At 37.5% G+C, this 23,536-nt stretch overlaps 1 protein-coding gene across 2 annotated transcripts in view; it reads right to left on the reverse strand.

The window, feature by feature from the left end:
• Positions 1-23,536, reverse strand: part of MAN2A1 (mannosidase alpha class 2A member 1) — a 123,740-nt gene that overhangs the window by 70,139 nt on the left and 30,065 nt on the right. For both annotated transcript variants that reach the window (XM_042787793.1, XM_032984041.2), the window contains exons 4-8: positions 15,541-15,712; positions 13,575-13,702; positions 11,952-12,125; positions 10,632-10,818; positions 3,768-3,945 (exon numbers count right to left, since the gene is read on the reverse strand). In XM_042787793.1, coding sequence (XP_042643727.1) covers positions 3,768-3,945; positions 10,632-10,818; positions 11,952-12,125; positions 13,575-13,702; positions 15,541-15,712 — 839 coding nt within the window. The remainder of the gene's footprint in view (positions 1-3,767; positions 3,946-10,631; positions 10,819-11,951; positions 12,126-13,574; positions 13,703-15,540; positions 15,713-23,536) is intronic.

Below are 23,536 nucleotides of genomic sequence, written 5' to 3' on the forward strand. Positions count from 1 at the left end.
AAAAGGCACAGATGGAAAGCTGGATTTTGAATGAGCATGGAAAAACAATTAATGGAAGCAGGAAGAGCACAGAAGATCACATTATCACCAGTATCCTCATAATAAAGTATAATGGTAATTCTTCAAATTTAAATTAAGTCACTTTTTTGGGTTGATTTTTTATAATTTTATTTTCAACAACAAGCATTCAAAGTAGCTTGCTATAGTTTACAACACCAGAAAACAAGCTTTTAACAAAAATCTTTTAAAAGTGACTTGGAATATAAGGACTATTACTGTGACAAAGATCTGCTATTTCAACATTTAAAAAACCAAATCAAACAGCATTCACTCTTCAAAATCATTCAGAAGACACAAGTAATCTGTTAGGTGGATACAGTATGATAACTTCCCACTTTGAATGGCAGTAAAGGAGAGAAAGACATGCTGTCACAGAAATCCCAATATTAATGATCCTTGCCTTAGCAGGCACTTCTAGGACACTTGGCCTTTTCTCTCACTATCATAGACATCTATAAGACAGAATGAAGTAAAAAAAAAAAAAAAATCAATGGATGAAGAGAAATCAGGTATAGGTGAAATCCTTTCTGCATGCTGAGTTACAGAGGAAGAAAACCTCACCAGAGGAACCAGCAAAGTTGAAGAAAATTCATTCTAATATCAGCTGAGTGGCAACAGTGAAATTAGCCAGCAGGTTCTTCTATTGGCATATAAAAAGTCTCATCTTAAGTTCTGCATAATACATGTAAAGGAGTTCTTCAAATAGGAGATTAAACTCCCTAAGAGCAAAATAGATATTTTTTACAGTAATCTATCATGTACTAATTTTAGGACCACAGAATAGTTGCCAGTGTGAGAATCTCAATGCCAACAGACATATCCACTAGATAAACACCTCAAATTTGTCTAAAAGGGTAAATCATAAGATCAAAAAAGGCAGAGTAGGCAGTATAGGCATCTCAGCACTTAAAGAAATGTGAACTCTTCCTTTAGGTTGATAGGAAGCTGAGTGTGGCCTGTTGCTTGACTGTGGAGTTACAGTCCACTGGGGAACACGCAGCAGAACATGAAAGTTCTCTACCTAGGCTCATATTTCCAAGGACAAATGATATCAGTTAAAAAAACAAACAAAAAAATGAAAACACCGAACAACAAATAAGAAAAAAAAAAAAAAAAAAAAAAAACAGAGATTGAAAGGAAAAACTCTATGTCATGGTGTAGGCCCAGAGAGCAACTGAGCACCACTCAGCTGCTCGCTTACTCCTTCCCCACCATGGGGGGGGGGAGGGAGGGAGGGAAGAGTATGACCATTTAAGGACTGAGAGGAGTAGCTCACCCATTATGGTCACAGGCAAAAGACAAGACTCCTTAGGGGAAGAAAAAGAAAACATCACTTTAATTCAAACGCTAAGAAAGACACCACTTTACAGACAAGGTGGGGACAGTGTGAAGCACCACCACAGCCAAAAACACCTCCCCCACCCCTCCCTTCTTCCCGGGCTCAGCTCTGTTACCGATCTCTCTACCTCCTCCCCCAGTGGCACAGGGGGCAGGGGATGGGGGTTACAGTCAGCTCGCCTCTCCTTCCTTCTCAGCAGGTGGAGTAAATGCCGTACATTCTTCCCCTGCTCCCCGTGGCTCCCCTCTCACTGCAGACAGTTCTCCACGAACCTTCTCCGGCGTGAGTCCTCCCCACGGGCCGCAGCCGTTCCCACGCTGCTCCGGTGTGGGTCCCCCCCGCGCGCTGCAGCCCTCCCAGCACTGAACCACAACAGCGGGGGCCGCTTCTCACCTCAGAGCCCCGGCTTATTTTAAGTGCTGCCACTGGTCCTTGAGTGGGCTCCCCCTCAGGCTTCAGGCCGGCCTCTGCTCCACCGCAGCCCTCCATGGGTGTCAGGGGGGCGGCCCGGCCGTCTCACCGCGGGATGCGGGGTCTCTGCTCCGGCGCACCTCCCATCACTTCCTTCTCCTTCCTTCCACTGACCCGGGTGTTTGTCCTTCTCCCACCTCTTCCTCACAAGTCCCAACCCCGTTTCATGTTCCCCTTCCTAAATACGTTATTGCAGAGGCACAGCTGATCAGCTCGGCCCGGCCAGAGGTGGGGCTGCCTTGGAGCCGGGGGAGCTTTTGAGAAGTTCTCACAGGGGCCACGGCTGTAGACACCTCCCCCACTACCAAAAACTGCGCCACAGAAACCTAGCACACCCATCTACATAAATAAAATGAAAAGGAGACACACTCCAGTGTCAACAGTGCTCCAGCTGAGCAACATACCCTAGGTATGAAGTGGCTGAACCAGAGGATTGCACAGCTTTTTGTCTCTGTATTGAGAACCAGAAGAGGGTTCTCTGTTGGGGCCCCAAAGGCTGGTGCGATTCCCAAGGCAAGCCAGGGCTAATGAAGTAGACTCATAGAGACCTTGACAACAGGTTGATCAGAACCTTTCAGATGCCTCAGGAGAGGGGTGGTCCTTGAAGAAGGACCTCAGAGTTAGAGCCTTCAGTTTTTGCCCCAGAGAAGAAATCATCCAGCCCAGATTAGTAGGAATGGATACTACAGAAAGCATGCTGCTATTAGTATCCAAAGAGTAAATACCTGCACACTGTATCCATTTTTGAGGCGAGTAACGCCAGTGATAGCAGCAAGCTTTTGATTTAAAAGATGGGCTTTAGATTTAAAAAGACTATGCTCCAGGTCTATCTCCTTTCACTAGGATACAGCAGGCATTCACATACACCATGTCACTCATATCCTGTAAGAAACTTGCAAAATCCAGCTCTCACACAATCTGTGATCCCAAGAGATCATCTTTCTTATGCAGAACACAAGTCCAGAAGCCTGCATGAAGAACTAGCACACCACAGGCACTACTCAAATCTGCAATCAGAGGAATGGGGGGAGGTCTCAGAAAACTTAAAGTAAAAAAGATGCACACACAAAACACTGGTTTAAAAATCTTGAATGTGAAAGCAGCAATAGTGCTCTCATGTGATACTCAAGAAAAAACAAGGCTGTGGTCCTCTCTTTCTTATACCCATGCTGAAAGATGATGGAAAGTCTGATGTCTGAGTACAGAGAACACATATAGTACAAGAAGTCTCTAAAGTACTTAGCTTACATATTAGAATGCATGAACGTGTATATTAACACTCAAACATGATGAATGATTTAAAATGATATCTCATCCAATAATTGTGTTAGTATATTCACTCTTTGTAGCCAGGTCAATCTCTTAGATTTTATTGTATTCAACAAATTGTGACAGCAATGGCGCCTCTGAGGAGTTTTTGTTTGTTTATTTTGGGATATAAACTCAAAAGGATCCAAGCAAAGCAACAAAACTTGCTTGAACTTCTAATAAGAAAATACAACAGTTTTAAATAACAAAGACTGCAAGCCTTAAATAACAATGTGTGAAGCCTATGAAAAGAAACGCGCTAAGAAAACAATCAAACCTAATAGCTATTCTCTAAAATAATCTAGTTTGGATACTATTTATAGTTTTCAAGCAGGTATTATTAATAGCAAAGTTTTTGTTTTGGAGAAAGAGGAGGTGGTAAAGGTAAAAAAAAACATAACCTGCCAAGACACACTAATTTGTTGTTAAATAATATATAAAACTCTGCAGTTTAAAAATAAAAAAAAAAAAAAAAAACAACAAAACAAAAAACAAAGCAAAACAAAGACTACAACTTTTTTCCATGCAGAGTCTTAAAATGATGAGAAATATTGTTTTCTCCACGAATCATAAAAAGTGTTGTGTTTACCTTAACATGCCACTCAGGATGAGAATTCATATAATCAAACAGCTTTTGATAATTCTGGTACTGCTGATCCCATTCTGAGCTCTCAGCATAGCGGAAATCATCCCCTAGTGGAGCCAACAGAACTTTAGTACGGAAAAGCTTTGACTTCTTTCTGTATTGATCTAAAATCATCCAAGCCCTTGAGGGGGGAAAAAGAACAAAAGAGGCAATTCAGAAAACAGAAGAATAAATGTCAGCATTTGACAAAACAATTCTTCTTGTTGTGCTTTATGGTAACCCTAAACAGGACATACAAAACTCTGCTATCTCATTTTGTAACAAAAACCTGGACGGAATTCCCCTCACTGGGACACATCACATTCAACACACTATTGTTGCTAACACTATGCTAATTAAATCCTCCAATAAGCTTATCATGTTCCATCTCAAACAGCAGGGCAGTCTGCATCAATTTATTCCTATGTCTAAAGTAACCTTCAGTTTATATTATGTTTACCTGCTTTATATTTAGATAACAATCCTAATCCTCTCCAGCCCTTATTTACAATAATAAGCAAGCTCTTCTCATCCCCTCTGCTAATTCTCTTACTTTGCTTCCTATCTTCATGTCCTTGACAGAAAAACTGTCCATAAATTAAACTTTGAGGAACTCCAGCCTTGGGGAAAAACAAACAAACAAACAAACAAAACAACATTCTGGACAAAGTTCACTACTAACAATTACTGTTTTCCCTACAGCCAGTTTCTTGCCTGTCATAAAGCCAGCTTTCTTAAGGTTTAAGCATGTGTCCTTAAAAATTAAACCCATTGCTTTTCTGCTTTTGGCCTTTAGAAAAAAAAAAAAAAAATACCCACAGATGCACACACAGAAAAAAAGGCAGTAAAATTATCCTTTGGCACCTACTAGCTCTTTGGCAAGTAAAATACCAGTTCTGTCATTAAGCAGCAATATATTAAAATTTACAAGTCTGATGTGTGTGTTACTGAAAAGGTCCCCTTCCCTCCCTCCTCCTCCCAACCACAATCACTATTCCAAATCTTCAGATGCCAATCCTTTCTAATTGAATTTATGGAAATAATTTTAGTAGGGAATATAAACCATAGTAACATATTCAAGAAAACAGGAATATAAATTACAAAGTTTTAAAGATAAAATAGCAACAAAATCCAGATTCTAGTGAGCTTTTTGTTTCTACAGGTCTTTTTAATAGGTGGTCTACTGAAATCTACTTTCAACTCATACTCTTGAAGATTTGTTATGTAAACATTTATGTGAGAATTTAATCTAGTCCAATATATTTGAAACCCATATTTCTTTGACAAGCAAGACAGGGTTTACTTATCACTTTTTAAAAGTATTGAGTAAACACAAGGTCTGACTGCATTCTGGAGGGACAAAGCGGGGCACAATATCGTTAGTTAAGGATCTACACAATATTGTTGAGACTAGAATAGACCCAACTAGTGGCTGCCCCTCCTTCTCTGTCTATAGTCTGTAGTTCATACTACTACCAAGTATTTATGCTTGAATCAGTATTTTCCATGACTTCCAACAGGTTGCTGATTTAAACGTAAAGACCAACTCTCACACAACCAACTGAACAACTGGCATAACACAAGCCTTTGTAATTGTACCTTCAAAGAAGCCAGCCTAACTCAATTCTTCCACATGCAGCCTACAGGTGGAAACACACTTTATTTTAGAGCCTCCCAAAAAGTACATGACTTCAAGAAAGGTTACAGTTAACAGGATATTTGACTTTAACAGCTCTCTTCAAAGTTCTGCTCTAGTTTCTTCACAAATCTACTGCAAAAATCATTAGTGTTGCTGTTCTCCCTTTCTTCAAAGTACTCATAACTGTGATTATTAGGTGTTTTCAAGGGGGCAGAAGGATCTTCCTCCACTGCAAGCCAGTTTCAATTGCAAAAACACCGAAGAAAATGTCTCAAGTCAGGTATATCCTCTTAAGTTTTTCGCAACTTCCTAAATCACTATTTCATACAGGAGTAAGAAAGAGTCAGCAGAAAAATACTTCAAAAGAGGAAAAAAAAAAAAATTCCACTAAGTTTCAATACTTTCTCTTTCTGTTTCCCCAGCAAGACAGTATTAGATACATTTCGATATAAGTTTATCCTGCCTATGTAAATGAAAATTTGAAAACCAAAGAGATCAGTCATGATAAACTTTTTGTAGCACCGTAATTATGGATATAGCATATCAGCAGCAATTCTATCTTAATGGCTTTAAAAAAAAATTTTTTTTTGTTGTTTTATACAATCAAAAGTTATTCAAATTGTACACAAGATGCATTGTGGAGTTCTCAATATTCAGAGCAACCCTAACTGTATTTTTAGTTGGTAACACTAAAATATATCAACATTGTCAGTAACAGCTTCAAGAATATTTTTCACCCTTTGAGAAATTTTCAGATTATCACTGAATGCTTAAAACCCTTCACAAATGAAGAACACCCCTTTGTATTGTGAGTATGTTTTTTAATGCAAAGATTCCAAGTACTTTGCTAAAACATCAAAGTGATTAATGTGGATGGTTTTGCCCCTTCCTGTGGCAAAGGAGGAGGAGCAGTAGTCATTTAAGAGTCTCTGGGAATCACAAGAAATTTTGCAGCAGGTATAGCAAGTCCTATGTGACCAGTTTGCCAGTGGTCATGGTTTCACAGTCCTTACTACTTCAGTCCACAGAGCACAAGAAGCATTAGGGACATACTCTGCTCAGTTATATCAACTAGAAAACAAAACCATTTGGTGTATTGGTGTCCTGGGTTTGCGTGAGTGGTGGGGTTTTTTGGTAGTAGGGAAGGGGGCTACAGCAGTGGCCCGCTGTGAGAAGCTTCTCGAAGCTCCCCTGGCTCCAAGTCTGATCCACCTCTGTGATAACATATTGAAGAAGGGACCTGGGAGGAGGAGTTGGAGTTGTGAGGAGGAGTTGTGGCAGCTGCGTGAACACCAAGGTCAGTGGAGGAACAGAGGAAGAAAGGAAGGGGGAGGTGTGCCAGAGCAGAGACCCCCCTGTATCCTGTGGTGAGACGGCAGGACGTCTCCCCCTGCCACCCATGAAGATCTATGGTGGAGCAGACATTGATATATGGCCTGTGGGGGCGCCCCACACAGCCATATAAGGTAGCTGCGCCCGAAGGAGGTTGGGATCCTGTGGGAAGAAGCAGCCTCCGCCATTGTAGTTCAGTGTTGGGAGGATTGCAACATGCAGGAGTGTCCCACACCAGATCAGCTCGGGAAGGGCTGCAGCCGGTGGGAGGGACTCCAGTTGAAGAAAGTTGGTGTGCCATCCTGGAGCAGGGAGGGAAACGCTGCGGCTTGTGGAAGGGACTCAAGTTGGCAAAAAGTTGTGGAGGACTGTCTCCTGTGAGAGGGGGACCATGCTGAAGCAGTGGTAAGAAGTTCCATAAGCTTCCCCCACTCCCCAAAGATGGAAGAAGCTGTAGCACTGACTGCAAAGCTGAGCCCAGGAAGAAGGGAGGGGTGGGGGGAAGGTGTTTTCAAGATGTGGTAATGTTTCTCACTGTCCTATTCTGTTTGTTAAGTGTTGTTGTTGTCAGTGCCTATAATAAATTTATGTTCTTTTTTAGTTCCTCTAATGGTCCCCTTGACCGTAATGGGTGATTCATTCCTCCCTGTCCTATCTCGAATCCCAAGTCTTGGCTTATTTTCTCTTTCTCAGCACTGGGAGGAGAAGGAGAAAATTAGCAGCTGTGTGGTGCTCAATTGCCCTCTCAGCTCAAACCACAACAACAAGCAATTTTCTGTTCAGGTAATTTTGTGGAGGAGATGGCCATGCAGACAGCGTAAGTACTTCCTAAGAGGGCGATATCACATTCCTGAGGTCAGCAATTACAAACACTGGTCACCAATGCCACATCAGCAATGTAATTCTGAATGCCAGTTGCATGCTGTGCAATGTGACCAACCATAAAGAGAAGAAGCTCAAGGATAAAATTGAGCTCTTGAACAGTAGGGGGTAAAGTGGAAAGTCTGTTTTCTACTCCTCTGAAGCACATAACTTACAGTATATATTCTTTCCTATTTCCCTGCATGGGAGAGAGAGATACACCAAAACAAGCTATGCTTCTTCTAACAAAGCAACTCATTCCCATTCAAGTAACAAAAAACAACAGCTGCTTTTTCTTGCTAGTGTGAAAAGCTAGGACTTCAGCATTAAAATATATGGATAAGGATGCAGCTGCAAAACAGGGAAGTGCAACAGCAATCTTTATAACCTAAGCTGTTATGAAGTGTAATTAAACAAGTACAGGCTTTCAATTAGGTTGCTGTTTCATTCCTTCTTACCCAATCACAACTAAAGTGGCGAGGCAGTGATAAATCCAACAGCTACTTGTCTTAAGTTTTCAATTCAGTATCTTTTTAGTATATATGTATGGCCGTAATAGTATTGAAATCAAAAGCAACAGTCCCAGATGAGTGTTCAAGATCTGTGTTTTATTAACTTGGTTGTAGCATTAGCATTGAAGAAAAGTCAGTGATCTACACCTTGCCTGTAAATTAATCAAGTGTGTATCAAATACTTTTTTCAGATCCATGTAGTGTAGATCTGTATTTTTCTAGTCTTAAAAAACAAAGTAATCAGAAATGAGAGAGAGATTAATTAGCGCGCTATAAGACAGATTTTCCAATTACTTCTGGATCTCATACACCTCCTCGTCATAACAACTGTAAAACTTGTGTTGTTACAGAGGTCAGATCAGAGAAGTTTTTGGTTGCCTACAATATTTCAACTTTTTCTTTTTCATAAAATATGAGTAGTGTTTTTAGCATTCTCCATGAAACCGCTACTACCTATGTTTTAGTGGATTTATTTGAAACTACACTCTCATCCTTCCAGCGTTTCAAATCTAAATAATCCAGGCTCCCAACTCTAAAACCATGTGTTTGTTTCACTCTTCCCTTAGGTATTAACTATCATACTGCTGTTTCAACACCCTGTTACACACCACCACTGTTTTTAGCTACCACAAGCTAATGCAAAAGTTTCAGAGACCATATTAAGATAATGATCTCTTTAACTTGATCATACATTCAATACGTACCTGATCTAATTCCTTTATTCTTTGATATCATATGAGATGGTGAAAGAACAATTTCTTTTACAATGTCTAATTTAGATTGCTATGCAAAGTTTGCATCTTGAACTGCAGGAATAAGTTATGATTCCAGTACCTAAAGGTGGCCAACAAGAAGGCTACAGAGGGACTTTTTACAAGGATATGTAGGGATAGGACAAGGGGTAACAGTAGATTTAGATTAGATATAGGAAGAAGCTGTTTACTGTGCAGGTGGTGAGGCGCTGGCCCAGGGTGCCCAGGGAAGCTGTGGCTGCCCCCTCCCTGGAAGAGTTCAAGGCCAGGTTGGACGGGGCTGGGAGCAACCTTGGCTGGGGGAAGATGTCCTTGCCCATGGCAGGGGGTTGGAGCTAGGTGATCTTTAAGGTCCCTTCGAACCCAAACCATTCTATCAAGATCTAATTAAAAAATAAAAACCTTAAAAAGCATTCCAAGCAGGCTCTCTACATTATATTTATAGCCTGTATGTTCCAGGTATTCATTAAACTAGCTGTTACTCTTCTATAAATATTGTCTCAGCTAATTGGAATACATGTTCAAGATTTTTCTTTTTACAACTTTGATTTAAAGACGCATGAGCTCCCCTTCATATTTGATAAGCACTGGGTGTGTCATAATGACTTTTCTATTAGCTCTGCTGTTCTCCTGTCACCCTCAGCTTTCATTTTTCTACTTTTAAAGAAAATTACTTTTCCCATCATTCAAATTTCTACCTTAAAATACGACAACTGTGATGCATTTTGTTTTATTTTTGTTTTCTCTTCCGATAAAATTTAGTAATTGAATTTTACTGACAAAGTCAAGTTTTCAAGATGCTTGGCAAAATTCATACTCAGAAAAAGGAGATGCAAACAAGCAATGGATCATCATCACTTCAAAACTTCAGCATGAAGACTAGAACCAAAACGTCACACTACTAGCCTTAATACAGCTGTTAGCAATTTGCAACGATTGCAAACACCTAGTAAATTTTGAACTCTTGATCTTGGGAATGGTTTGAAGGCCTGAAGATAGTAACAGGACTGTAGAATACAATCTTTTTTCTGGGAAAACCTTTAGCAGTTCTATCATCCTTTTTTTTTTTTTTTCCCCTCCCTTTCTCTCCCCTTTCCTCCCAAAATTGAGAAGTAGCTTTGTTAACTGTAAACTTGATTCTTACCTATGGTAAAACAACTCCGTTTTTCTATTAAAAAAATAAAATTGAGGTTAATATGATTTTCAACCTCCAGATATGCAAGACTTAGCTTCACTTAAAATGTCCACTTCAGGAAACCTAAGCCACAGATTGCCAAGTTTTGCAAGGATATGCCATCAAAAATATCTCACCATTTGCAGTTAGAGCGCATTACACCATGCCGTCCCTCAAGATTTCCACTGGCAGGAGACAGATCACTGTCTAGTCTTAAAAATTGCAAAAACTACAGTAAACCAGTAACATGATTATAACCAGACAACTATGCTGTGCCTAGCATTCAGAGATAGTAATAGTTATTGACTCATGTACCATGAATGAAAAAGATAAAAATCTGATGAATCTTCCTTAATGATAACCTATCCTCAAATTTCACTGTCAATTATGTTCTGAACTTACAAAAAACCACTAGGTTAATAGGTACTATTTTCCTAAGACAAGTTTATTTTAAGAATAATATAAAGTCATCAAGCTATGCTAGATACCATCTTTAACCAGCACAGATTTTATTTCTAAATTTTTAAAGTTACTCCCTTGCAGTGTTCAACACTGTACCTGTGTTGAACATTTCCAACATGAATGGCTTCTGGTGGAACTCTCCAGGGACAGCTTATTCTTCCTCCAGGAAGACGTTTGAAATCAAACTGGCAGCAGATTTTCGGGTCTGGACCACAAGTATGAGGGACATCATAGCTATAGAAAGGCATCATATGACAAAGGATATCTGTACTGGATCCCAAATCTGGAATTAAATACATACAGCATTCCTTTAAAATAAATCCTCTCAGATTTGCCAAAACTAAATCAGTTCCATATTCTTAATCCAAGAATTGCATTAAGAACATCAGATCGAGACACCAGAGGAAATAAAAAGCTTCAAAGTCTCCACCACATCTCAGTAGTAAGTACTAAATATGTCTGTTTGACCAGGTATTGATAAATCAGTGACATTTTAGCTTACTTTAAAAAACAGAAAGACCAAAATCTCAACTACATATATTCATCGTAAAGCTTACTGGAATGCTGATACAGTACAAAGCAAAACAAGATATCCATATAGAAAGGCACATTCATTTACAGACATCAGCTTGTTAAGGCATAATCACTACATTACTGAAGAAGAAATTCATACTCTACATTGTATAAATAAAATCAAAAAAGAAATTATATATATTCTAAGAGAAAGGTTTTTGATGAGAATTTCACTGCAAATTAAAATGCTGGAATGTTTAAATCTATTTTTCTGACTAAAGATAACCTACAAATTTCAAGTTGACAGAAAACTACTGTAACTAATAACAGTAATTTGTCATACCAGCTGAGGAAAACTGGTTGCTTTGAAGTATTTTCCTTAGTAAGAACATAAACAATACAGCCTGAAACAAATATTAACTTTTGGCTTTGGAAATGTTCCTTCTCCTCTACTTTATTTTCCCATAGTAGTAATAGGAGGAAGAAAACAATAAAGTGAGAAAAGGAAAAAGAATATCCCACCCCATTTACTTTTTTTATACATACATGTAAGGAATGTGGGAGAAGGGAAATAACAGGAAGTAGAAGCACAAATGGAAGTGAAGAAAACAGGAAGATCAGAGGAACAATGGCAATAATGCAGTTTTTATATTTAACCCCTTTTCTAACACACAGGTATTCACATTCCATTTCTGTTACTTAAAAAAAAAAAAAAAGAAAAAATTCCCTGAAACTTAACCTAGATGAAAGACTTCAACAGAATTACAAGTCTAAAGTTTTCAAGTCGAGACTAACTTCTCTAAATAACCTGTTCCATAATAATTTCCATATATTTATTCAAGTTCTTTCCATATTTTACTTGTGTAAATTAACAAAATATTGACTCAAAGGAAAAACACATACCCCAGTTCTGTCTCCAAAAAAATTCTAGTGTCTTCTGTGTTGCAAAATGTTTTTTAATTGAGTAATGAACTCTCTGTATAAGCATATTGGAAAATCCTGTGCGTTTTAGAAGGTAGGCCATTGTTGGTGAATGCCCAAAAGGATCAATTGCCCAACCAGACTTTGGTTTTACTCCTGTTGACAAAAGAAAAAAGTAAAAAGGGAAGAAAGTTTTACTTTTAACTCAAAGAAAGCTATATCAATGTAATTCAAATCACAGCACTATAGCTAAAATTTCCAAGAAGATAAATTAAAATACACAGCTGAATATCAAGCCTCCTGCAGAACACTCCCTGGAATTAACAAGCTAGAATTAAACAGATAGTCAATTAACAACAAAAAAATCAGACATCTCAGGGGCAGGGCTTTCTGTCTAACTACATAAAAACCCTGAGAATAGTACTCTACGTTGTTACACTATTTCAATTATGTGTCAAACATCTTTGCATGGAATCATAATGAAAAACATCTCCTTTTCCACTTTAAGTAGTTTACAGATGTCAGAATTAGAAAGGAAAGCTGAAAGAAAATGAATGGATGGAGATGGATTTATGTTGTAGCTCGCTGAAGTTTCACTGTAATTTAAATAATATTAACCTTTGCTGGCTTTAGAACTAACTTCTCTTTTGATTTATTTGGTTGGCAATCATGTTGATTAATACTGTCTTTTCACTGAACTTCATACTAGCAAATAAAGAAGCTATATCTAACTCTTGTTTAACTGATTCTTCAATATGGTTCCTCAGGCACATTTTTACTGTCTCACCAAAAAAACCAGTAGGGACTGCATTACCCTTTTGTTAGGCCTTCCCTCCCCTTCATCTCTCAATTATGTCAAGCTGTGTTTATGAAAAATGCAATCTAAGAAAAACATAGTGAAATAGCTTTTCAAAATAATTTCAGTTGATTGGTTAAAGTAATGTTAACATTATTAAAATCACTGTACAAATATTTTCTATATAAAAAGGGTTATCTCTACTTATAGAAATAAAAAAAAAACTCCCAAAGCCACAAAAACAGTTCAGCCAGCGTTACTGCAGTCAGTATGGCCTTTTTTAAAAAAATATGAACAATTCTAACATTACAATGCGTTCAGGTTTTATAACTACTACTACAACTACTATTAAATTTCATATTTGCTTTTTTGAAAATCTTATGTAACTAATGAATACACAGCCCACACAACAGATCCAAAACGTGAAATAAATATCATTTTTAAAGTCATTTGTCATGATTTTCAAAAGACAGAAGTGACAATTGAAAACTGTGTTACCAGAGACATGTGATCTACAATTCAGCATGATCTAGTGTAATATTTTATTATGCTACTATACTGTGCACATCTTTCATTGATCAAGACAATATTATAACACAAAATTGTTTAAATACACATCATTCAGGAACTTTAATCTGTAAACAGTAATTGCAAATACTAGACTCAATCCTATAATTTCCAGTAAGTGGTCTGAATGTTCCAGTACAGCAAAGTAAAGAGAGCCTTCTAGGCACCTCAGAAATATAATAAAGCATTTTCTAATTGACTTTCTGTATTAACACAATTAACTTTTACATTAAGCTACATACCGAGGTTCTTTTCTAGCCATTGATGTCCTTCTATCAGTTGATCAATTAAAGAAAAGTAATGAGGAGAGGCTTCATCAGGCATAACCCATCCTCCAGTTACTATTTCAAACTGCCCATCTTTTATTAACCTGAAAAATATGTAGATTGTGTTTAGAATCTTGCATATGAAAATACACTTTTAGAAATCAGTTTCTGAATACCCAGCAGGTATATACCAGGGACACAATGCCAAAATCTAAATTGCTTGTGCTACTTCCATCACTGGACTACATTTCTTTAATCAAACAGGGAAAAATGAGTAGATGAACAGTGAAATTTTTCATGTCTCTGTGCAATGAAAATCAGGAAGAAGGCTATTTCCTGCATAGACTATAAAAATAAAAGTGTACGTGACACAGCTCTGAAAGCCAACTGAGTGAAATGCCTAGACATTGCACATTTCAAGCACTACTAATATCTTCCCATCTTTGATCTACTGCTTTTTTATTGGTTTAGAGAACTGACAGAGCTTCAAAGTTTATTGAATCTATAAAGGCTTCAGACCATCTCACTCATTAAAATGCCTTCCTGAAACAGATCACAGGATGATGCTGTCTCTCAATTAAGATGTCAGTGAACATAATGATCATGCTTCCAGTATCAGGTGGTCCCTACAGCTAAAAAATGTCATTTCAGCACTTACATTGTACACTACTATATAAACTTTTAATGAATTAAAGAAAAACAGTAAATTTATCAAAACTCAGTCACACAATAGATAATACCTGTATGAGTAATGAAAAACATACAGCAAAAATAATCTCCCATGCAGTTTCTGTAAGTCTCATAGCAGTTTAACTAATACCTGATTCCGCTGAAGAAGGACACAGTTCCTCAGTGACTATCATTTACTGTGTATTGTGTTCCAAGGGACCTTTTCAATCTCAAAAAACAACAGCTGTACTATAATACTCATACATTGTACATAAATTTTTAAGTAGATAGCTTTCTATGTCATTCGCAAGATTTCCAGTACTACCTAACCCTTGCAGCTGTGAGGCTCTCACAGCCTTAATGTATACTGCAACCTGTGCATCTTGAAGGGAGTCATGAGAATGAGGGCATCACACAGATGAGCTAAGAACTGTTGGGCCCTGTCATAAAGCAAAGAAAAAAAAAATACCAAAACAAAAACAAAACAAAAAATCCCAAAACAACAACAACAAAAACACACAAACACACTCTACCCCACCCCCCTAATCCCCCCAAAAAAACAACAAAAACCACACACACACACACAAAAAGAAAATTAAAAAACATTAAAAAAAAAAAAAAAAAAAAAAAAAAAAAAAAAAACAACAGAAAACAAAACCCTTTTTGGAAACTCCAAACTAGATCCTTACTCCAGTTTTATCCAAGCAGTGCACCTTCTCATCTCAATGTTTAGGCAAACCTTTTACTTCTGTGTTATATTTTGATTTGTGATTTTAAAAGCAACTAAGAAGAGCAAAGGTGTAGAGTAAGTATTACTTTACCATTTGAGCAGCTACATGTTTGTAAAAAATACATGTATTTAAAACCAAAAAAATCTCATTGCATAATTATGTGAAAACTGAAAATTACCATGTATAAATACCTAATATGAAATATTATTTTTATTCCATTGCCAATACTTCAATGTGACTTGAAATAAAGTTTGTTATCACAACTCCATTACAATTTGAATTGCATCTTCAGGGCCGTACACGGAAACTTTTAGTCAATTTTTCCAACAACTCAGTAATTTGGCTTCACTTCTCTAAACTAATTTTCATTTCGTAACAGGAAAAAAATCAAATCAAGTCCCAAAAATATCAGAACTTAAGTAGTCCATTATTCCAGTAATTCTGCATAGCAACAAGCAAAACCTCAACTTTACAGTACAGTCAAACACACAAAGTCTCAGAACATGTCACATGAAAGATAAGAAATAGTTCAGTGTTCAAACCTTTTAACGGCATCCTTCCTTTGGCTATCTATTCCATCCCACCATTTTGAAAAGTAAGAAATCTCAGACCACATAAATTTCCTTCGGTTGTCTTCTTGCAGTTTTATAACCATATTATTTAAGATATGCTGTGTCTGATCTCTGAAATAGTCATCAAAAGTCTTCAGCCAACCTAGGAAAAAGAAAATACAAAATTTAAGTTGCTTTCAACAGTCTTAAAGACCTGCATTCTTCCTACTCCTTATAAAAAGTTAGGTGAAGCAATTTTTTAAAAAGGTGAACTTTACACACTATATGGACAGTATGAAGTGCTAACTCTCCAGGATTTTCTTTTTACAAAGTTTAGATGTTTGATTTCCTTAATGTATAGATATATAGAGTATTAGGTTTCCTACTTTAATCAACAGAACACACAGATTTTAAAAACTGTGATTTTTTTTTTTTGTTTTAAGCACAAATTAAGTAGTTGAAAAGGAAGATGTACACATCTGCAAACTGATCTTCCTTGATAACTTCCACTAGGTTTCCTCATCTCTTACATCAGGACTGTAGTGTCTACTAACAGACCATCTTCCCAGCCTAAGCTCTATTTTCAACACACACCGCCCCCAACATCCCCTAATCCTTCCCTCAATGCCTTATCTCTTCTTTTAAGCCATAAAGGATCACACCACCCTACTTTATGTAAAACAACTGAACAAAAATCCTTACTAGCAGCATCTTATATCTACAGCTTGAGGAAAAAATTAAGAGCCACTAAAGGTATCCCACAGACCTTGAGGGTAAAGAAATAAAATGGGGGCAAACAAAGCAGCAGTAAGCCCTGCAGCACGTGTTCAGGATCATTTATGAATGAAGAGTTTATTAGCAATGACTGAGAAAAGAAGTATGTTGTAGTTGCATGACTCATTAGAAAGGATACCAGAGAGAGACAGAGTAAAGGAAAAAAGAACTTTAACCACATATTCAGATCTCACGGTGCAGAGCCTTCTACCTAAACTCTTGCATGAGAAAGTACATGCATCTTCCTTCCCAGAACCTGGAAAGTATATGTTATTTCTCAAACTAAAACACACAAAAAATTGGCAGATAAGCCTGTCTATTTAATACACGAGCGGCATACACCTACTCTTCAATATCAGCTTTTGTCATGTATGAGCATTTTCATTCAAGTGCTTCCAGAAGGGACCCAGCAGTTGAGTTTAAGGAACAAAAGAGCAACTACTGAAGAATGCAAGTGATGTTACAAATTGGTCCTATAGCACGCAGCCACATTTTAAGGTTTTGTGAAATGTGAGAATTGTACTCCAGACAAATACGACCCTAGTGATTCTACTCTGATTTACTAGTTCTGATCTGCAGAGGCACTGCCATGCTAGCGCAGTGTCAGTCTGCTTATAAGAAGATGCTGAATTAGGCTCTTCTGAAATGAGATAATATTGTTTCAAGGCAGTAATACAAATGCACAAAATTGTAGTATTAAAAAAATAATTTTTAACTCTAATAAAAGAAACTCACTTTATTATTGAATAGTCTGAACATTGATTCAGCAAGTCTGTATTATACTTTACAGATAATAAATAAATTACTTTAATTTTACATGAAAATGCCAAGCTCATGTAATTTGACAATATGCACATTCTTTTCCACATCAAATTGTTAACTGTATATCTAATAAAGAATCTTGTAATTACGAATAACCACTAGACACTAGTGCACTCCATTTGCACTACTTACAGGTTGCAGTCTCACTTTGTAAAGATCAAATTTTAATAAAGTATTCAGAAACAAATAAGCACACCATAAATTTTTAAAAAAATCCCTTTTTCACTTTTCAAACTAGGAAATAAGTCTGCACCACACCAGAGGAAAAGTGCTAGATCAGCATCTTTTTTTTTTAATAGAAGTTTAGCATCTAGCAGAATCACCACATCCGGTGTAACTTTCTGCACAGTTAGAACAGTAGGGTCTAATCTAATCTATCTTGAAGGGGAAAAATACATTTTCTAAAGTTAGTTAATATGAGGGCCAAAAATATAAACTTAAAACATAGTTTCTTCAGGGGCACGGAAACACCTTAATACAAATAAGTTCACAGTAATTTAGTATGACACAATTGTTTCATGAAGAATGAAAACAGAAATGCAATGAATAGGCTGAATTTATTTTCCTTTTCTGCAGCTATTAATCAAAATTCGTTGTGATTTCTGCCTATTTCAGTAAGTGTTTTTTTTAATGGAAGCTTTCAAAGAATTCAGAGCACAACCAATTAATGTTTTTCTATGCTCGTTTACTTTTCAACAAATCAAATAAATATTTTACTAATAATTACATTAAAATATCCCCATGTAGCAGACTACGGATGTGTAACTTTTTACAAGGAATTTCTTCTGCAGGAGACAATATCATGCTAGTACAAAACTAACAGAGGATGAACTAAAACCATTATACATTTTTCCTAAAAAGAAATATATATAATAATAAACTAATTCAGCATACTTTTATACTGCAGCAATAAAATCAAATTTACACTGAATTAGTTGTCTTAAACATTTTGAAAAACTTAATAAATCAACTTACATAATGAACCACAGAGCTAAACGACAATGCAGCTGGCATAAGAATATATTATGATGGAGGAAGAGCAGCATTATGATTAGAGGTTCTTTTGTTCCAATATATTTAGTTTATTAAGCTATAGAGGCAGGGTATAATATGGTTAACACAATGAACATAACACACTTCAGAAAGTCCTAGGAAATATTTACAAGTATTCACAGAACTAGTTGCAAGCCAACAGAAAGTCCTCTGAAAATTAATTACCATGCATCTTGAATCTTTCATTTAAACATATTTATTTCTGAATATTTTCAGTTGGAAGGGACCTACAGAAATCTTCTAGTCCAACTGCCTGACCAAAGCTAATCAAAAGTGAAAGCATGTGATTAAGGGCACTGTACAAATGCCTCTTAAACACTGACAGGCTTGGGGCATCGACCACCTCTCAGAAGTCTCTTCCAATGCTTGACCACCCCCTTAATAAAGAAATGCTTCCTAATGTCCAGTCTGAACCTCCCTCTATGGCACAGCTTTGAGCCATTTCTAGGCATCCTGTCACTGGATCCCAGGGAGAAGAGCTCAGCACCTCCCTCTCCACTCCCCCCCCCAGGAAGCTGTAGAGAGCAATGAGGTCACCCCTCAGCCTCCTTTTCTTCAAACCAGACAAACCCAAAGTCCTCAGCCCCTCCTCACAGGACATGCCTTCCAGCCCTTCCACCAGCTTTGTTTCCCTCCTCTGGACACGTTCAAGGACCTTCACATCCTTCTGAAATTGTGGGGCCCAGAACCACCCACAGCACTCAAGGTGAGGCCGCCCCAACGCTGAATACAGTGGGATAATCACCTCTTTTGACCGGCTGGCTACGCTGTGTTTGATGCACCCCAGGAGGCAGAGGTTTGCCCTCTGGGCTGCCAGGGCACACTGCTGGCTCACATGGAGCCTGCTCTCGCCCAGCACCCCCGGACACCTTTCTGCGGGGCTGAGCTCCAGCCACCCCACTCCCAGTTTATACTTGTGCCTGGTGTTACTCTGTCTTAGGTGCAAAATCCAGCATTTGCTCTTGTTAAATTTCATGTTATTGACAGTTCTTAACGCCACGACTCAGAGAGGCTCTCCAATTTTGCATGGAGCCATAAAGATTTAAAAAAAAAAAAACAAAAAAAAACAAAAAAACACACCACCAAAACATGAACAGAAAAATGATTAAATTAATTTACAGTTGCTAGCTATAAGTCTACTACTAAAAACTAATTATTGCACATCTCAGTCCCTAAAACCACGTAAGAATCTAGCACAACTCAAGTTCATTCCTGTGTTTATCCACAAACCAAGAATTTGTTCCCAAGTTGAAAGAAAAGGTTAACTCTTGTGTTTTAATCATCAAAATTGCAATACAAATACAATTTATACATGGAAATTGTGCAATAGTTTAAAAAGCTGTAATTACCAAAACTAAATATGCTAGTATCAGCAAGGTAACAGTTGTTGATTTAAATCTATATGAGGACCTTTGTCAAGATACAAATGTAAACAAGAGAAAAAAATAATACTATCTTTAATGTCATTATGCTAGTCTTAAGTATTCAGGATATTGACAGCTATTTTCATTTTCCATCAGCACATATGATAACAGTAGAGGGTACACACTGTTCAGCTGCTGCCCTTTGATTGCCTTGCTCACGTTTGTCCTCAGAAGTGTGGAAACTTGATTTCCCTCCGTCCTGTCCCTGAGATTTATCATCATCATACAGTTGTCCATTTTTTCACTTTTTTCCCCCCAATTTTATTAGTGTAAAATTTTCCTGGGTTGACAGCAGAGTAAGAATCATGTCCAAATGCTAATGTAATCCATCACTATGCAAAAAATCCTGAAATGTTTCAGTAACTGAGTTCTGTCTATACTTTCCAGTCCAATATTCTTCTTGAAACTTCATCAGCTTCTTGTACTAGAGAAAGGTATTCTTGTGTTTTAACACAGTTAAGACACAGGTGTAGAGATACAGGCAAAGTTTCAGGACAAAATCACAAAATCAGAAGTTGAAAAATTAGCATTATTCAAAAAGTAACCTAATTAAGTAAAAGCATTTTATAATTTTATCTTTATAAGAATCATAAACCAGCTCTGAAAACGTAAAATCATTACTACAAAGAGTGCTTGAGCACTGCTCACATGTACCTGCAAGGCTGCTGAGATTTTTTTGACATCTGTGTTTCCTTTGTCTTTTGGTTTAAAATGAACTATTGAAATGAAACAAAAAAGCAACTTTTCAATTGCTTACTATCATAAGTCATCCTCCAATGTTTAAGAGGAAATGTGTCCTTGAAAAAATTTCTAGTTTCTCATGAAATCTGTTTTAATGAAAAGGCAGATCTACTGAACATCTGGAATACTACCCTTTGTTAGATTAATGCATTTTCTTGAGGGCAGTTTGTATCTCTGATTTACTTTACAGTAGATCATGATTTATTTCACTGAGTCTAAAATTCACACATCAGTGCTGCTTTCTGCAACCTAAAAAACTTGAGTAATTTATTAATTTTATGTCAGAATTAAATAAAGCCACTAAATTTCAGCTAGCATTATACAGCTTTCCAGAAAATAAAAGCAATCTCTTTACAATAAAATTGGTGGAACTTCAGTTCTTGGATTTTTAAAATGTTGACTTGGGTTAGTAAAAAACTTACACTTTTTTTTTTATAGTTATGTTTAATTCAAAGCTAACTAGATCCTGGAAGAAGACACAATTAAGTAACTGTTTTTATAGCAAAGAAAGTAAAAAAATCATAAACTAAAATACAATGTTTTGGTACTTAATTATAACCATGCTCCACATAACACGTGATGATGTAATGGTAGAAGTTTTTCTTAAAAACAATAAAAAATTGTATGGACATGTAGCTGTTATCAGTGCTTTGGGGAACTTAAGCACGGTGTATATTTTTAACTGATCTTAGACAGGCACACAATACTGACAATAATGCAAATGCTAAAAATAAATACAAAAGCTAAATTTTAACTTACATTTTACTATGTATAATTAGACATGGAAAGAATGTAGGATTAGATCCTTTGTAGATTCAGCAATTAAAAAAAAATTCCTTGATTTTAAGGTATAGAATATACACATCAATTTTTAAATCAGAAATCTTGCATCATCATTTTATGATGTCAGAACTAAACAGAGCAGATATACAAGTTAATATTTTACATGCTTCTGACAAAACTTCAGTGTTAATTTCACCAAAAAGAAGTATCTTTTTAATAAAGATGAATGGCTCATTTGTCAAGACTGTGAAAGAAAACTTGAGAAACATGATGTCTCTCAGGTAAGGCTATCTCAAAATTAAAACTAACAGCAGTCTAAGATTGTTTTTTATTTTTCTGTTTGGCACAGTATTGTCGTGGTTTGAGCCTGGTTGGCAGCCTAACACCACTCAGCCACTCTCTCCCCCTTCTATTCCAGCAATAAGAAGGGACAGAGAGCCAGGCTTGGGGTTTGAGATAGGACTGGGATGGGGAAAATAAAAATCACCCTTTATAGTCATGAGCAAAAGGCAGACTTGTTATGGGAAGAAAAAAAGAACATACATGTATTACAGACACTATCAACACTTAACAGATTAGGACAGTAAGAAGCATTGCCACATCTTGAGAACACATTCCCCCACCCCTCTCTTCTTCCCGGGCTCAGTTCTGCTCCTGATATCTCTACCTCCTCCCCCAGTAGCGCAGGGGCAGGGAATGGGGGGTGCAGTCAGTGCTGCCGCTTCTTCCATCTTTGGTGGGGGGAGCTTCTAGAACTTCTTCCCCCTGCTCTATCGTGGTCCCCCTCTCACAGGAGACAGTCCTCCACAGACTTTCTCCAGTATGAGTTCCTCCCATGGGCCGCAGCGTTCCCCATACTGCTCCATCGTGGGTCACCAACTTTCTCCAACTGGATTCCCTCCCACAGCTGCAGCCCTTCCCGAGCTGCTCCGGCGTGGGACACCCCCACATGCTGCAATCCTCCCAGTGCTGAGTTACAGCAGCGGGGCTGCCTTTTCCCACAAGACCACGGCCTTCTTCGGGCACAGCACCTTGATTAACCAGGCGAAAAACACAGGCCATAAATCAATGTCTGCTCCACTGTAGATCTTCATGGATGGCGGGGGGGGGGGGCCGCCCTGCCATCTCACCACAGGATACAGGGGGGTCTCTGCTCCGGCACACTCTCCCCCCACACACCTTTCTTCCTCCGTTCCTCTACTGACCTTGGTGTTCATGCAACTGCTGCAACTCCTCCTCACAAGTCCAACTGCTTGTCACCACATCCATTCTTAAATACGTTAATGCAGAGGCACAGCTGATGGGCTCAGTTTTGGAGCAGAGGTGGAGCTGGGGGAACTTCGAGAAGCTTCTCACAGGGGGCCACCCCTATAGCCCCCTCCCCTGCTACCAAAAAACCCCACACTCACTCAGCTCAGGACAAGTATAAACAAGAGTATGACAGAACACCACCCGGAACATCCATGGGTTGAAGCATTTATTCTGATTCAGATGAAGATAAATAGACGAGCCTCTTTTTCCCAAAAAATATTCTCCAAAATTAACTCATTTAGGTAGAAGCAGAGACACCAATATTAAAAAGGTATGACAGTTTACTTTTCCAATGGCATACTTTAACTTGTAAAAGATCTCTGCTCAATGGACCACACAAATAATTTAGTATTTATTACATTTAATTTCATAAGCACAGATAAAAACTCAAATGATTGCACATTTCATCAAAAGCAAAGTCTGTCATGACTCATGAGGTACTTCAAATCTTATAATTAGACTTCTTATGTGTTAAGCTTACACAATTTAAGGTCTATTTCTGCTTTGTAGAAATCAAATCCACTGCCCTCTTAACATACACGGGAAGAAAATTTCTACTGATCAAGAATTAAAAGTGTGCTCTCTGTAACAGTCCTGTCAATTTTCAACGGAACTGCCCTCAGTTTTTTCTTTTTCCTTCCTTTGGGGGGAAAAAAAAAAAAAAAATCTAACTAAAAGTCTCCTACCACCTCATATACAACCACAGAAATACTGAGAAGTGAGCCAGGAATAAAATTCATATTGCTGTAATTCAGCATGTCAAGAAAAACTTGTGAGCTTCCCAATTTTCCATTTTATTCCTAGATGTCATCTTCCTCTACAATAAAAAAATCATGCGTTCACCATTCAATGTATATTTTATAGTCTTTACACAGCCTTCACTGTTCTTTTTTAGAAAAGACTTCATACTGTTGCTGTTTACAAAAAGGAAAACAAGTTCTAGACAAACAGTGGTGCCATTTTCTATTTATCTTCCTAATAAAACACAACATAAACATACTAATCAGTGAACTCTCAACTTACAGTCTGAAAATTTTATAGGTGAAGTTTTCAGATGTCATTCAACTAGCATTTTCTCT

This window comes from Tyto alba, unplaced genomic scaffold (genome assembly GCF_018691265.1).
Source record: "Tyto alba isolate M040663 unplaced genomic scaffold, T.alba_DEE_v4.0 Super-Scaffold_13, whole genome shotgun sequence".
NCBI lineage: Eukaryota > Metazoa > Chordata > Aves > Strigiformes > Tytonidae > Tyto > Tyto alba.